This window comes from Hippoglossus stenolepis, chromosome 12 (genome assembly GCF_022539355.2).
Source record: "Hippoglossus stenolepis isolate QCI-W04-F060 chromosome 12, HSTE1.2, whole genome shotgun sequence".
NCBI classification, from domain to species: domain Eukaryota; kingdom Metazoa; phylum Chordata; class Actinopteri; order Pleuronectiformes; family Pleuronectidae; genus Hippoglossus; species Hippoglossus stenolepis.
The window spans coordinates 5,044,117-5,059,929 of record NC_061494.1 but is presented as its reverse complement, the minus strand read 5'-3'; the positions used below and the strand labels follow the sequence as shown (position 1 = coordinate 5,059,929).

The following is a 15,813-nucleotide window of genomic DNA, read 5'->3' as shown; positions in this document are numbered from 1 at the left end:
CTTCCACAGACTACAACAGAGTTTTTAAGGCCTAAACTGTCACATGTGGAGAAACAAATCTACAATCATTAATTAGCTCGAGTCAACAAATAAATTAGAATCCAAATTTCATAATACAAAAAGGATAATACGGAATTATTTCCAAGAACTTCTACTATGTTTTATATAATGTGTGCAACAGTGTAATAAACTCCACTCTGTCAGGACTTGTGGCTTCATGGGCCATTCTGTTGATGTGTAGGTGAGCGAGTGTGTGTTCAAGGTTCCTTGGGATTTTAACAAGGTCCAACTCTGAACTACTTAATGTAATATACAGCCATATAAAAGTGGAGGAGTGTGCCGGGTGTTTTTCTTCTGCAGACACTTAAGACTCACCTCATCCACACTCAAGTCTCATTTAAAAGTTAATCCAAAGACATTTGGCCCCTCAGCAGGGACAAAGAGACCGTGTGTTAGGCCAAAATGAAGTGAGAGCATCAACTTCTGCATGATGAAGGTTCAGTAGCTACAAATGACTTGTGTTTATTTTACCTTTACCCTTTCTGTACCTGCTGTCAAAATATACAAAGCCTCAAATCAAATCGTATAGCTCATTCTCTTATGTTCTGTGCCTGTCAGAGATTCAATTTAAAATCTGTTGTTACTATACCGTGGAAAAAATGCTATAAAGCCAGTATAAGATATCAAATTTGTTACAGTGAGAGTAGGGATTAAAGAGTAGATGAATATATGCAGGGTTAGAAAGCACAGGGGTGACTTACTGAGGTCCCATTGTTTTCCCGGAAAACGTCCTGGTTGACATAATTAAAAAGCTTCTTCTCAAGCTGAAGAACCACCTAATCAAAGAGGAGAGAGAAACGGAGCTTTGATTAATACCAATACGAATGTGGACTTCACTTTGTAATTAGAGCACTGATGGGAGCACTAATGAACAGCGGTGTGCTGCAGTGGCAGACAGCGCTGTTCATTCTACACTGAGGTATCCCAGTAATTTATACCACATGTTAACACAACCTGTAATACCTCAGGTTGAGGGTTTATGACAATATAGACAATGTAGATATGGAAAATAATTAGTATTTGAACATTTGATTGTGCTAAATTAAGTTTATTTAAATCCATGAGATAGAATGGTGGGTTTTTACAGTGAATCAGTTCGTTTGAATGGGATTGATAGTGGGCAGATACATTTTTAGCGAGTCTTAAAACAAATTAGTTAGCAATTAAAAAACACAAATCTGGTAGGAAAACACTAACAGTTACATTTTGTTTAAGAGTTTCTGTTCAATTTGTAAACTGAGTGTTGTGTCGGGCAGCATTCATGCAGTACAGCTTACCTTTCGGTCATTATCACTTTCTCGGAATATTAGCTTGTCAACTTCATTGGGGTCGGCGGCTCTGACTGTCTGCAGGGTGGCAGTGGAGCAAAGACTCTGGAGGTGAGAGGAGAAGAGAGCGAGTTGACGCGTTAGAATAAAGGACAAGAATGATACTTCAATAGAAATAATTTATAAATTTATATTTAGGATTTTATTATGTCGCCTAGATGTTTATAGGTAGCTTAAGTATGGCCTATACCCCCCCACTCCATCACATCCGCACATTGTGCCCTATGCTTTGTGAGCAGCACCCTCCACCACACTGTGCTGCGTTTGAAAGATTTTTAAAGCACCATCTCACAAAGTACACCTCCACTGTCCCCTCACTTTATCTGGGTCTAAGCACTGACCCCATGGACTGTGTGCATGGTTAAATTCCCCTTTGTGGACTCTTTTAACAATTAGTTAAACATTCGACCATCTGTGTTTGAAGACAGTTGAATGAGGTAATCCCTCAGCCAGTGGTTCCCATACCACACGGCGGAGACTGGTCGACCTGATTGAAATTCAAAGCACAGATCAGATAATCAGGTCAAGCCAATATAGCTAGCAGAAAAAGGCCCTTTATACTGAAATGTCACAAATCAGTCCCGCTTCGGACACGGAGAAACTTCACACCAGATTAGAACAAACACCGTGCCCTGAGAGAAAGTGGAACAACTCTGTGCAGTCCCCCCCTCTGCCTCAATCCCATTCCTCCGTGCTTGCCCCCCCACCCACCCTTCCCCAAAAGCAACTTTCTAAAGCCCTAACAAATCGCTCCATCTTTCACTCATTTAGGCCATCCAAATGCAGGGTCAATATGGTCCCCTGGCAGCCAAATGCTAATGCGCTTAAGTGCGCTTAAGCAGCTTTGTGCAATGAATAGGCCAAAGAAGGAGCTAGTGAGAAGGGCAAGAGACACTTTCCCTGTCAAAAAGTCATTGTAGCCGCAGCTTGCAAAGACAACCACAGACAGTCATTTTTCTGCCGTCTCTGATTAGCACCAATTGTGGTCATGTGGCCATTTTTTTTCTTTCGCTTCCGATTGAAGGAGCAAAAACTGTTTCCATAAGGTCAAGTAAGGGTTGTGAGTATCACATTTTAAAAAAATATGTTTCTCAAATGGATCTTTAATGTTTTTGGACTCTATAATCATCTTATACTTCTTCCAGGCTACCCTCCTTCTGTCGTCCACTCTGCAAATCCAAAATTCAGTCAAGCAGAAATTTCTGGCCTCCGCACCGCGACTACTGAAGCCAGGAGCTCAAACTGCTTACTGGCACAATACGTATTAATATTAAAGCAGAGAAACATCCCTTCCATTCATGTTCAAATGATTTTTTATGATCCAGTAAACAAAGCTTGGATATGAATATGTCTTCATTTGGCAGCGGTACATAAAGAAGTACATGCAAATACATGTAGATGTGAACAGAGATGTGTTGGCTTCTACTGAGACAAGAGAGGGCTGACATCATCTTCAGTGAGATAACTGGGCCACAGGTTTTGCATTTGTGTGAATCTATACCTTGTGCCAAGAGAGACACTGCAGGAAAGGTTCCCATAGAAAAAAAGACAATTAGCTAATGCTGTTTTTTCTTAAGGGAAAAAGTCATTGCTCAGAATGATAACACTCGTGATTCGTGGCTGAATTAAACAGGTTTAGCTTCAGGGAAACTAATGATTCCATCTGCAGATTTTAAGAGTTGGCCTATTGCAAGAGCAACAGAGAAGCTCTGCTCACACATCTAAGCCATTTTCAGACATGAACTCCAGAGAATGTCTGCACAATTGGGTCAGGATTTTCTCCGAGTGTAATTTTCACACATGAAAAAAGCAGATTCTCCACTCGGAAGCCTTTACAACTACACAGAAATCTCTGGAGCGTTCAGGTGAGGGGTGATGCAGCAGGCAGAGGCAGGATGAAACATATTCATTCTGCTGCGGAGATCATATGTTTTTCTCTACAATACATCAAATCTGGCTTCAGCCCTTTTCACCAAAAACTCTCTTGACATGGTGTCTTCTGTGTTTGGCCCCACTTTTTCATCCTGAGATAGTTTTTTGGTTTCATTGCCCACTCGCTTGCGATGAATTCTGCGGATGATCTCCTGCTTTAGCCTCTCACATTTGCGTTCTCACATACAGCCCCTCCTGAGAATGTGAGGAGATTATTCGGAGTTCAGGGCAGGTCTGAAAGCAGCTTCGGTAACATAACAGAGCAGGGTTTCCCATTTATGTGAGTCTATAACTTGTGCCAAGAGAGGTACTGCAGGGAAGATTCACTTAGAAAGAAAAAGACAATTAGCTAATGCGGCCATTTTTTGAAGGAAAAAGTCATTTCCCAGAATAATTACACTCGGGATTCGTGGCTGAATTAAAGTGTTTTAGCTTCAAGGATACTAATGAATCCGTGTGCAGATTTTAGAGTTGGAGCGAAGAAGAAGCTCTGCACATCGCTGCTACTGTGGCCAGTATTGGAGAAGAGCCTTAGCATACTGCAAGATGCTGACATGTGATTGATCGATCCTTTCATAGGTTTACTGATTGACCAATCAGTGTGTGTCAGTGCAGTTGGTGGTGGTTGATTGAACTCAATTGATCACGGCTCTCCTACTGTCGTCCTTTCTGGAAAAACATCCTCCGCTTCCAACACACACACATGGTGCTCACTAATCCCAGCATCTCTGTCAGAGGCCACCAGTAACAGTGATACAGGGAAAATGAGAACCCCATGCTGTCACTTAAGGCTGTATCAGTGTAGTGATGTCGGCTCCCTCCTGCCAGCAGAGCCCAGGTGCTTGTGCAGAATCAATGAACAGATCTCTCCCTTCAAAGTCCCTGCCTCCAAAGCATGTTACACGTAAACACTCTCTCACTGACTGCCCTAAACGATGTTACCATAATTCATTTGGCTGCAATTGGCTCCTTATTTGATACATGCCAATTAGTGTGAGGGAAGGAGGGAGCAGAGAAGACAGGCAATGGGAAAATATCAACAAGCAGCTGTCGGGAGAGAAGCAGCCCATAGTTCAGGAGACAGTAGGGATGTCTTCACTCCTCTGGGCTCCTTTACTGATCCTGCACAGTGACTTTGCAATACATCTCTGCATTATGGGTCAAAGGTCAACGCTGAGTGTTTGCAGAGGGCCAGGGGCCGGGGGGCTGGGATGAGAGGTTGCCGAGGAAGGCGCTGGCTTTGTGCATCAATGGAGGATAATCTCATGACTGTCGAAGGAGGAAGCGGCTGTTTAAAGGAGCTCTCTATTCCAGCTGCTCTCCTTAGAAGAGAGGTTAAAGCAATCTGTCCCACTTCAAAGAGCAAAGACACACACACACACACACACAGATTCAAGCCTTCTGTCTATGGTCCTGCCAACAGATGGAGGTGATCCACTGTTCCCAACTTAAACAGAGAGAAACCCACACACACACACACACACACACACACCAGGGTATTCCTGACAATGCATATCAAACACAGGGGTGTTCCACAAGTCAATAGTTAGAAAAGAAAATGACATTACATTCAACTTTTACAGCAAAGTCTTAACTGACTAAATATATATAAATATACTATGGCTTTGCTTAGTAGATAAAAAGCTATTCTTATATTCAACTTTTTTTCAACAAATCCCAGAAGAAACACTGCGCTGGTTGCATTGTTCGAGCATTTTTTTGTAGTTTCCTCAGTCCGAAGCCTAGATTCTGTAATTCTCTGCTTACAGGTCACAAATAGACTGGTCAGCTAAAACTGCATTTTAGTCTTGTATTTAGACCAAGAACAAAAACTTTCGTCAAAACTTAAGCAATCTGCTTTCAATTAAAATGACCCTGAATAAATCCTCCTTTTGTAAGGTTTGATTTGTGAGGACAGTGACATTTTATTCTGTAATTGTGTAGGTCTTGGTGATGCTGTACCATGTTGACATATACAGTCACCGTTAAGGTTCTGCATTAATATTTATATATATATATTTATACATTAGAGGAAAAAAGATTTTTTTGCCCCGTTTTACAAAATGAACAATGATGTCAGAAGATGAATGAAGGAATCTGGGATATTTTCCTGTCAGCTTACCCAAACCCACACAACCATAGGTTAGGGGTCGAGATGGACTAGTTAAGAAGACCAATGAGAGGTCCAGCCTCAGACATAACTGATGATGAGAGGGCAGGTGCAGGCAGGGACACACTGCTGAGCAAACTGAGGGGACCGGAACTGCAAACTGCAGTATGAGGGGGGTGCTATGCTGTGTTTGTATTGTAGTATTGACATGATAACACACATTGTATTTAAGGCTATTAAATACAACCAATGATTGATAACTGATAATGAACGCTGTTTTGTTCTGTTAAAACTATATAATAAAATATTTATTCAGCCTCTGCTTCTGGCAAAGATTATTACTATTCAGATTAAAATATTTTGAAAACATCTTGAATATCTTGAGTCACTGTCGATTTTAACATCAGTACAAAACTAGTAAAAGCTAATTAATATTCATCAGCATGCAAGGTCCTTGATTGATACTCTGACCCCTGAAACCCTTCAAACCATGATCCAGATTTGAGATCCTGTTTAACTTCTAATCTAAAGACCTGTTCTCAGTTGACTATATGTGCATTTGATTTATGTATCTGTCTATACCGGACTGGACCCGACACCGTCGTCTGTTCAGTAGGCGTCAGTTCACTCTTTATTTTAAATACGAACAGAATCAAAGTCCGTTAAGTCGAACCTAGTAGCAGAAATTTGTGACACGACAGCAAACCAGCCAATGCACAAATCAACCTAACTATTCTGGAGTTTATAAATGAATTCCTCCCGCCCTCACCCTACTCCCATGCAATGATTCACACTATTCAATAAACAGTCATTCCCCCAATATAATAATCCAGTGAGTGCATTTAGAACTCAGTGATTAAACCTCAATTAGGTAGAGTGAGAATGAGACCGTGTGCAGAGAGAGAGAGAGAGAGACCGAGGATGAGTAGACAATGAGCTAACTATTCATTCTTCATTACCAGAGGCAGGGGACAGGGGCTCCCCTTTGTGTCAGCAGGGGCAGTGGCATTGTCAGAATGCGCCATTATTCTCTCGTTGCCACGCAAAGCGGGCCTGCCAGCTGAGTTAAGGTGTGCCAGCAGGGCTGGCAGGTTCAGCATGAATTGCTTAGCACTCCGATCGCTTTTCTTCCGCTCGCCACCGTTCATCACGCCCATCCCGCATGCATGATTGCGACATCTGCCCGAGCAGGGTAGAAGGGGGCATCCAAAGTAGGCAACAACAAATTTGGCCTCCTACGTTCCTGCCAGCTATTACACAGGGAAGCCAGTAAATCAGCTGTGACCCTCCCCACCCGATCTGACTGGACACAAGCCAGAGTTATCCACTCCTCTCTCCCCGAGTCCGACTAATTTAATGTCTCCAAACACGGCGGATTCATCACTGACACACACACACTGCGGCCTGGGGAGTCAACATGGAGGAGGTGAGAGTGGAAACATTATCACCCCTAAAGTTAGCCTGTGGGTGACCCACTGGTCAACGCTTGACCCTAGTAAACCTGGCCTGCGTCACCCCTAATAGTGAGTAACACACACACACAAGCTCTCAACCCTTCCCATGAACTCACTGAGCTGCGTGAGAGCTGACACCGAGGGCTGTCGGCAGTGTGTGCGTAGTAGGAGGTCTCCTAACCTGCCACGCCCTCGCCAAAAACCGAGCACGGAGAGGTAAGAGGGTGTGCGAGGTAGTGATAATGTGCCCTATTTATCTTGTGCATTATAACATCTGGGAAACTTCTCTAAAAACAATGGCGCGCATTGAGGGCTGCCATTCTGGCTTTACCTTCACAAACTGGCCAAAAGCATTTGTCCCCTTGGAATGGATAATGGACAGGCCACAAATCATTCAGGACAACAGGGCTGAGGGGTGTGTGTGTGTGTGTGTGTGTGTGTGTGTGTGTGTGTGTGTGTGTGTGTGTGTGTGTGTGTGTGTGTGTGTGTGTGTGTGTGTGTGTGTGTGTGTGTGTGTGTGTGTGAGAGTGTGTGTGTGTGAGAGAGAGAAACTGAATGTATGTGTATGTTTTGTGTGAGTGTGTGTGTGTGTGTGTGTGTTCCCCCCTGGTATTTAACTTCTCTGCTGGCCCATTCTGCAGGGCCCCGCAGGACAAATTGCCCTGCATGGTTGTCTTTGAGAGGCAGTGCAGCGCGCAGAGAAAGGGACAGGGCTGAAACACAGGGAACAGGCCTATAAAAATTCATCACTTTGACCCCGGCGACCTCCCACTCCTGGGGGGCTACGCGCACGCACGCACGCACACTCACACAAGCACACACACTTGCCCACCCACCTAAACTCATGGTCTCAGCTGGGAGCAAGTACTCAAAAATGATCTCCAAACATTTTAGGTAAAAATTCATCATATGATAGAAACACACAGTAACTTAAACAAGACAACTGGAGCCACAGGATTGAACGGAGTCTCCGCTCTGTCTCTTTCTCTAACACATGCACACTAGCAGACACAATGGCCGTGGAAAAGCCTTCTACACAGGAAAAGGCCACCAGATGCTTCATTGTGACAGAGTCTGTGTGTAAAGTAGTGGCAGTAAAAGGAGGGTGGATTCTCCTGAGGCATATTAGTCCCACTAGGAGGAGGACATTGTTTCAGGCCAGGCTCTTGACACATTACTGCCACCTGTACAAAGAAAACCTAATGAGAGATTTAATCTGAGAAACCTCCCCTGCCACTTTTAGTCAGCACTTTGAAACCAACCGCGGCAGATGTCTACAAGCCTGTTTAACGTACCGGCTTCCCTCCACCTCTAAGGCCATGCATGCTTAAACGCTCAATAGCCATCTTAATGTGGCATTCATTTGAATGTTGTTAGCTGCAGCTGTTATGTTTTGAATTAGGAGCTTTGTGATGTGAAGGAGTAGCCGGCAGCGCTGCGGCCATTCATGCTTTCCCTTTTCCACGCTTCGGGCTTAAAAATAACATTTATACTGTTAATGGGGAAACAAATTCACATACAACCGTGAAGCAATGATTGTCGCACATTAAATGCTGTTGGTACAGGGAAAACACTGAGCACCTGAAACTATCGCACACTCATTTAATTTACCTATTCCACCATAGCTCCGGCTGGGAATCAATTAAAGGAAACAGAGGTGAGGTAATTTGTCGTGCTGAGTCAATTACGGAATATCGAAGGCCCGATCAGTGACTGGTGATTAGTGATGGTCCAATAGGAGCGCAGCCCGTTGAGTTCATTACTCTGGCATTCGATAAAGATCAGGACCAAACAATTAATGAAAGTCTAATTCTGGACTCTTGCAAGAGGACTGGAGCTTGGTTAGCACTGTGCAATAGGACATTTTTAACTAATTAGACCAAGATTCAGTTGATAAACACTGATCATATCTGCACAGAGTAAAAGGGCCATATTGAAGAAAAAGAATTTGAGAATACTACTTTATTCTCTAATTTTCTTTAAATTTAAGAGGGCCTAAATATTCCATCGTGAAGGAGTGATTTATTTTCTTACAGAAAATAATTTAACCTTCTCTCTCTGATGGTCTTAGGGAAGTTCTATCCACTGCAGTTTGTAAAACCATATTAACCAACTTTTTTATTCTCAAGTGACTTGGACTTAACTATTTTACGAGGTCATACCATCATTGTATTTTATTTCATTATTTTACATATCTCTATCTACTTTGCATTATTTTTCTCCTTCAATGTCATTTTTAAAATTTTGATACAGAATTTGCCTCTTTATTTGTTTTACCACTATTAATCTCTTTACCTCTTTATGCTGCTCTTTTTCATCTCTTATTTTGCTGAAAATGGTTGTAAATTGCTTTCTGATTTTAGATTGATGTCCCCGTACAGCACCTTGAATCTACCTCTGTGTACGAAAGGTCCTCTATAAATAAAACTGACTTGCTTTAACATTTCTGTAGCAACAGTTGAGCTACCACAGCAGTTGATGGCTTTTTCAGCCAGGTGACCTTCCTTCCTTCCAGTGTGCATTGGAGGAGAAGACCCCTGGCGAAGCACAAAAACCCTCCTCACACACAAAGCACATTGATTCATTTGGAGCACCACCCTTTAATTTGTTTGCACCATTTCATCTAAATGATGTGCTTGTCCACCAGGGTGGGAGAGAGAGGTGTAATTCAGCCAAGGAAAGGGGGAAGAGGAAGGTACAGGGGGGAGAGGAGGGGTCTTGACACCCCAGCACAGGGTGCTAGGCAACCATCTAGTGGGTGGGCTTTGTGATACATTTTACCAATTTTTCATGCCCATCCCTCTTGATGTGACCCCACTCAGGGCCTTTTATGCCCCTGACAGCTCCGCGCAGGAAAACATGCTGCCGCTCTGATAGCATGAAATCGGGAACAAAGACCCCCAGGGAGAGGAGAAGGGGGCCACCGAGGCACGCTGTGCTCCGGTCCCGCCTGGCTCCGGACACAAACAGATGTTAGGCCAGCCCCGGCTCTCTCTGCCCCCTGAAAGAGGAGGCCCTACAGAAGAAATGGGCCTGAGATGCATTGTTTTGGGCCTCCTAAGACAAAAAGTGGAACCACTCCTTCTGAAAGGGCCCGGCAATATGGCCGTCACAGATAAATCACACAAGGGGGGCCGGGAGAAAGGCCCATGAATTCTCAATGTGGCCCTTAATGGGCCCTCTTAAATATGATGGGATATTTGTGTGTGAATGGGGCCCAGTGACTTTTAATGTCAGGTTGCAGAGTTGTTTAAAAGCCCATGGTGCCAACGCTGGGTTTACAGCTACAATGAGCCATTCTGAAGGAACATCACTCTGCTGCTGACAATAAAGATTCTCACTGGGGAAACCTGTAGTGCAAATAGTTTAAATAAAATGAGCACTTCTTCTGGCTTCTGTAACAACAGCAGCATCTATCATCACTCATCCGTTTCTATTTTATAAAAGGAATGAGCTGCGGCGAACAAACACCACGACTTAAAGATATTATCTGATTTGAATAAGAACTGTGAGCGACTTGTTGAGTGGGTAGTGAACTCAGCCATGTGCAGCCATTCATAGAGAGGCTGCTATTTGCATATGCATTAGAAGAAACTATAATGAATATAATGCTGCAAATGGCTTTGGAGATGGTGTGTGTGTGCGCATGTTTATGCACAGCCCCCAGAGACAACATGTGCTATCTTGGCAACCACTCGATGCTTTCGAGAGAGAAAAACAATTATTGTGCCGAGGACTGCATTAGTCAAAAATAGACTGACATCATAGAAGTCGGACACTATGTGCCAGGCACAAAGAGATCCCTATCCCTCACAGTTTATGCCACATTTGATCTGCACTAAATAATAGCATCTCTGTTTGCTGATTTCAAAGACATGGGTCCATTCTGAGCTACAGGAGACGACGAACCATCAATAAGGCAAGAGATAAAGAAAGACTGAGCTGGAGGGCAAATTTGATTATTCCTGATTTATAGAGAGATTACATTGTTAAGAAAAAGTACTGGATGAAATAAAAACGACATTGATTCAGTATTGAGTCGACTTGAATTCACAGACTGATGCGATTGTTCACTGATTGGATTTGGAATAATTATGTCGTTTGCATAATCTTGACAACAGCATCAAACAAGACAAAAGAATAATCTCCATTATTTTAAATAAGATGTAAATAGTTTAAATTGCATTGTATAAAAATAAATGTAATTTCCTTCTTTCATGAGGCTTCTTGAATCGCACAGACAGAAGGATCCGGTACGTTTTAATTGGTATGTTTTTAATGCACTGACAGCTTTTGGCTTATATACTGCATATATAATCCATATGGTGCCAGCTTCTGTAAAGTTAATATTTGTTGGTTTCTTACATTTTCTATGATAATAAACCGAGTGATTTTGGGTGTAAGACCCCATTCAGGGCTTTGTGAGATTTTAATAGAGATTCTACAGATGAAAAGATAATTCAGTGACTTTATTATATATTTGTAATATTCAGCAGATTAATTGAAGATGAAAATAATCCTTGTGTTGTGGCTCTGATTTGTACGGAGGAGTTCTAGGACTATATTGAAAAAAAGAGGATATTTTTCGAGAATAAAGTCATAATATTGCAGTAATTAAGTCGTGATTGAGAAGAATATCGTACTACAAGAATCAAGCCAGATATTAATAAAAAATCATACTATATTGAGAAAAAGAAATATGGAAGTAAGTAGCAAGGAGAACACGTACTCACCAGGGAGGAAATTTCCTCCGAGTCTGTTTGGTTCTTTCTTCAGAATAGACACAGTTTCTTGCACAATATTTTCAAAATCCTGATACTTTTTAATAATGTGGTGCTGATGAGCCAGAAGATTACGAATTTCATTATTTGTGAAACTTTTACTAAAGCATAACCTAACAAGATGCTCCACATTCCTCATTTTAACACAGGCGACAGGTTTATAATATTAAGACTTTATTTTTGTAATATTATGACTTTATCGTCATGATCTTACCACTTTATTCTTGTAATAATGCGAGTTTGTTGTAATATTATTAATTTATTCTTGTTATATTATGACGTATTTCTTGTAATATTAAAAATGTTCTTATAATATTTTAGGATAAGGAGGTAATGGTTAGACAGGTAATAAAAGAGGACAGGACAAAGTAAAAGAGAATAAGTAACTGAAAGACTGAGGGAGGTAATGCACTGGGGAGAGTGAGGGTGAGATAAGGAGCATTTAGTTTACTTTGTGTGTTTTTTAATCGCAGTATTTAAGAAATTATAGACTTGGCTTCAGCAGCACTCCATTATGCACATCAAACAACAAACAAATGGGCGCGATAAAGTCAGTTTCCTCTGATAAACAACAATAAAGCTGTTCTGGGAGAAGGAGTGACAGAGCAGCAGCAACAAGTCTGGATTTAAAGGAGACATCTGAACGTTGGCAGAGCTGGAGGAGACAGCAGAGGTGAAGGAGCGAGGGGTAACTCAGGCAACGTCCCTGACCGGGGCCAACCCCAGGGCCCTGCGAGGCGGCCGACCCCCCCTAACCCCGCAGGTCCCGTTAGTGCCAGGCTCTGCGCTCATCCTTGGCTTGGTTTGTCACGCCATCCCACCGTTGGCATGGTGTTCCCAGCTGCCAGTCACAGTGCCCCCCCCTTCAAGTACACAGTGGCAATAGCATGGCTGGCGCCGGGCTCAAACGGCCTGTTGTTAATGAGCAGCACCAACAGAAGCCATTGCTTGTTCTTCATTTGCCAGCGTTTTAATTATATGGACAGCGCTCCCATCAAAGCTGCATTGCTCAAGTTACGCCCTCATAGCTGAACTCTTCTTCCCTCTGTGACTTCAGAGCTGTATTCATTAGCATCGAAAGCAAACAGAGAGAAGAGAGAGAGAACAGACGCTGTTGTCTAGAGGGAATAGTCTCCCTCTATATCCAGATGGGTTATCTGTGATATAATGGGCCCTCATTGTGATAGATTGGACTCTTCTAGCCAGATAATATGCTTTTATTGTATTGTAAAGAAACGTCTCCATCACAAGCTTCACCTGTGAAGCTGTAAACAGGCCTGGGCCAAACAGTGGGTGTAAATAAGCAAATAACTTTACGTGTCTTTGTGTGGGGCAGTAAACCGGGGAGGGGGAAACTGCATCAGGACTATTAAGACATTGTCAGGTGGGCTGTCTTCCACAGAAAAGTTTATTGATTTAGTGGGCTACAAGAAACCATGCAGACTATTTGTAAATACAATTTGGTGTAGCAACAAAAAAGTCAAATACAACCTTCCTAATACGTCCCCTCAGTCTAGCTTGTTTCTCTACATTTGAGAATGAATTAAGTAAAGACGGAGAATAGAAAAACTTTGGCATAAAACCGCCAATTTTCTCATAATAAACTCCCATTTTACTCCAAATCTGATTGAGGGTCTGTGTGTGTAATATGTGTGTTCATATACATCTGTGACTCTGGGTGTTAATGCATGAGAAGCTGAGGGCAGCCAAGGAGGCTCGTGGTCCCCAGTGTCAGGGGTTCCACAGAACAGAGGCCCAATCAGTGCTGGCCCGCTGGTTAATGGATGGATGGCTCCCAAAATTAATTAGCCTGACTAATGTAGTGTACACTTAATTACACTGGCCACCTTTTGATTTATAGCTGGCCAGATACACACATGCTAGTCAAAGTCAGACTAAAAAGGGAAAACTGTTTAGCCTTTACTGGTGCAAATTATTTACCCAGACTAGGTTCAGCAGCCAGGAACAACGGCCATCAACTATTTGATGAACTGTTGTTGGTTTCTGCAGGTGACATGCACACACAACATGTTTAGTTGCCTTCAATAGTTTAAACTTTGAGGACATGTGAAAATGTTAACAACAAAATAACGAATTAAAGAAAATGATTGGGATCCAAGATAGAAAATTAGTAAAATGTTATTCTATTTTTTTTACACAATTCGCCATGGAGGTTTTGTTTTCTACCCTGTTTGTTTGTTTGTTTGTTTGTTTGTTTGTGAGCAAGTATGCACAAAAAAACTACTGGACGGATTACCACAAAATGGTTTGGATCCAAGAAGCACCCAATACATTTTTGGCGGATCCGGATCAGGGGCCAGATCCACTTCACACTTCACATCACTTTCTTCAACATTAATAGATGGGGCGTTTCCAACATTTCCCTTAATTTCTCAGAGAATAATTCATGGATCTTGATGAAAAAAGAATCAGTCACATTACGAGAACTGATGAGTATGAGTGAGTGAAATTTGGTGCAGCTTGATTGTATTTAAGGGGCCTGGGCAGGGGTATACCCTGCATCCAGTTGATTACACTTTTCCTGACTGGTTCAAAGAAATCTAATTTCTTCAAAAATGTAAGTTTGGCATCTCCAAACAGCTCGTACATATTTACAAAAATAGAGAAGCAATTCATCCAGAGCCTGATGTATAAAATTCTACACATACATGCAGCAATAAAAATATATATAATAAGAACAATATGATTTTTCCTGTATATGTAACCCTAAATACTGCTAACTGATATTTCCATCTCCGCTGTCATGGGCATGTGCGCTGAGCGACTCCACAGAGTGAAAAATGAATGATCTATCATGTCGTCCTGTCATTACTGAGCATTTTACAGCATTCATTAGGAGTGGGGCTAGTCTGGGGCCCCACCTTTAATTTCATGCTGCTTAAGCGAGAGAAAGGACACAGGACAAAGGAAGGAAGATTGATGCCCGGTCTGGCCCCCCCTGCACTTCCTGCAGACGCAGAAAGGGGGTGCTGCTCCGAACCCCTGTCAAGTCAGCGAGAGGCCAGCGAGCCTAATGAAATCTATCCATGTAGCAGCAGATCAGGCCCAATTAAAGCAGCCCCACGCCGTGTCACGGGGACAGTAGATCAAGTCAGCAATTAACCTTCCCGCTGGCCTCTATCAATCCTTAAATTGGAGCGGGCTGGCCAGCAGCACACAATCTCTGCAGATATTAAATTTACATTCTATTAAGTTTAATTAGGAGGGATTTTAAATATACTGGAAGTCTAGGCACGGAGCCCTGAGACTGTCATCGATACCGCTGATTCACGGCCACTGGCCACCTCCAGGGACACACACACACTCCCTCACACACCATTATACACCTTACACCTCCCTCTGACTAAAGCATGGGACCAAGAAAAACTGTGTTTGCTGTTGGTGTGAATGGGTCAACAGGGGTGATTTGACCTGGCTTCATGTCGCAGATTCTAAAAAGGGAGGTGCCACCTCTCAGTCGCGGCCTTAAGGGCTGAACATGGTCTCCATAATAAGATTTTTGAGGTTCCTGCAGAACAACTCATACATGACAGATATTGGCAGCTCCAAAAGATCCACCATCCCAAATCTTCATGCTCCCACTGAGTTTCTAATCAGTTGTACCTGCAGCATGTTGTCAAGTGTAAATCAGTGTGTTTCATCACAATGTTGGTGCTTAATTAAGGGCTTGAACTACAACCTAGGCTGATTAAATTACGTTAAAAAACAGCGTTATTTGGAGGAAGTTGGAAATGAAAGAATAAGATGTTATAGAAATGGTAATGAATGCTAATAAGTGTCAGCAATGACAGAGTAACTGTTCACCAATCAAAGTTGGAGTAGGGATAACAATTGTATTTTAGGATTTGGAGGTTTATAAAACATTTCTGTCACAGACCACATGAGTGCTTATAAAAGAGTAATGAAGAAAGAGACAGAAAAGACGTGGGAGAAACAAAATGAGCAATATTAAACTGTTACTTGTTTTTCTTAATCGAGTCATAGAGCTGAGAAATGTTTTCGATGGATGATCAATAAGAACAAACTGTAAAATTTGAGCTTGAAGATTCACCCCAGCAAATGACTGCAACATCTGTGAATTTATCCCAATCCCATTACAGCCCTCACTGACCTCTATCTCCCAATTT

General features: G+C 42.4%; 1 protein-coding gene across 2 annotated transcripts in view; it reads right to left on the bottom strand.

Annotated features, from left to right (window-relative positions):
* LOC118119362 (inositol polyphosphate-5-phosphatase A) overlaps nucleotides 1-15,813 on the bottom strand; it is a 149,982-nt gene that overhangs the window by 26,795 nt on the left and 107,374 nt on the right. For both annotated transcript variants that reach the window (XM_035173266.2, XM_035173267.2), the window contains exons 10-11: nucleotides 1,338-1,433; nucleotides 762-836 (exon numbers count right to left, since the gene is read on the bottom strand). In XM_035173266.2, the coding sequence (XP_035029157.1) occupies nucleotides 762-836; nucleotides 1,338-1,433 (171 nt within the window). The remainder of the gene's footprint in view (nucleotides 1-761; nucleotides 837-1,337; nucleotides 1,434-15,813) is intronic.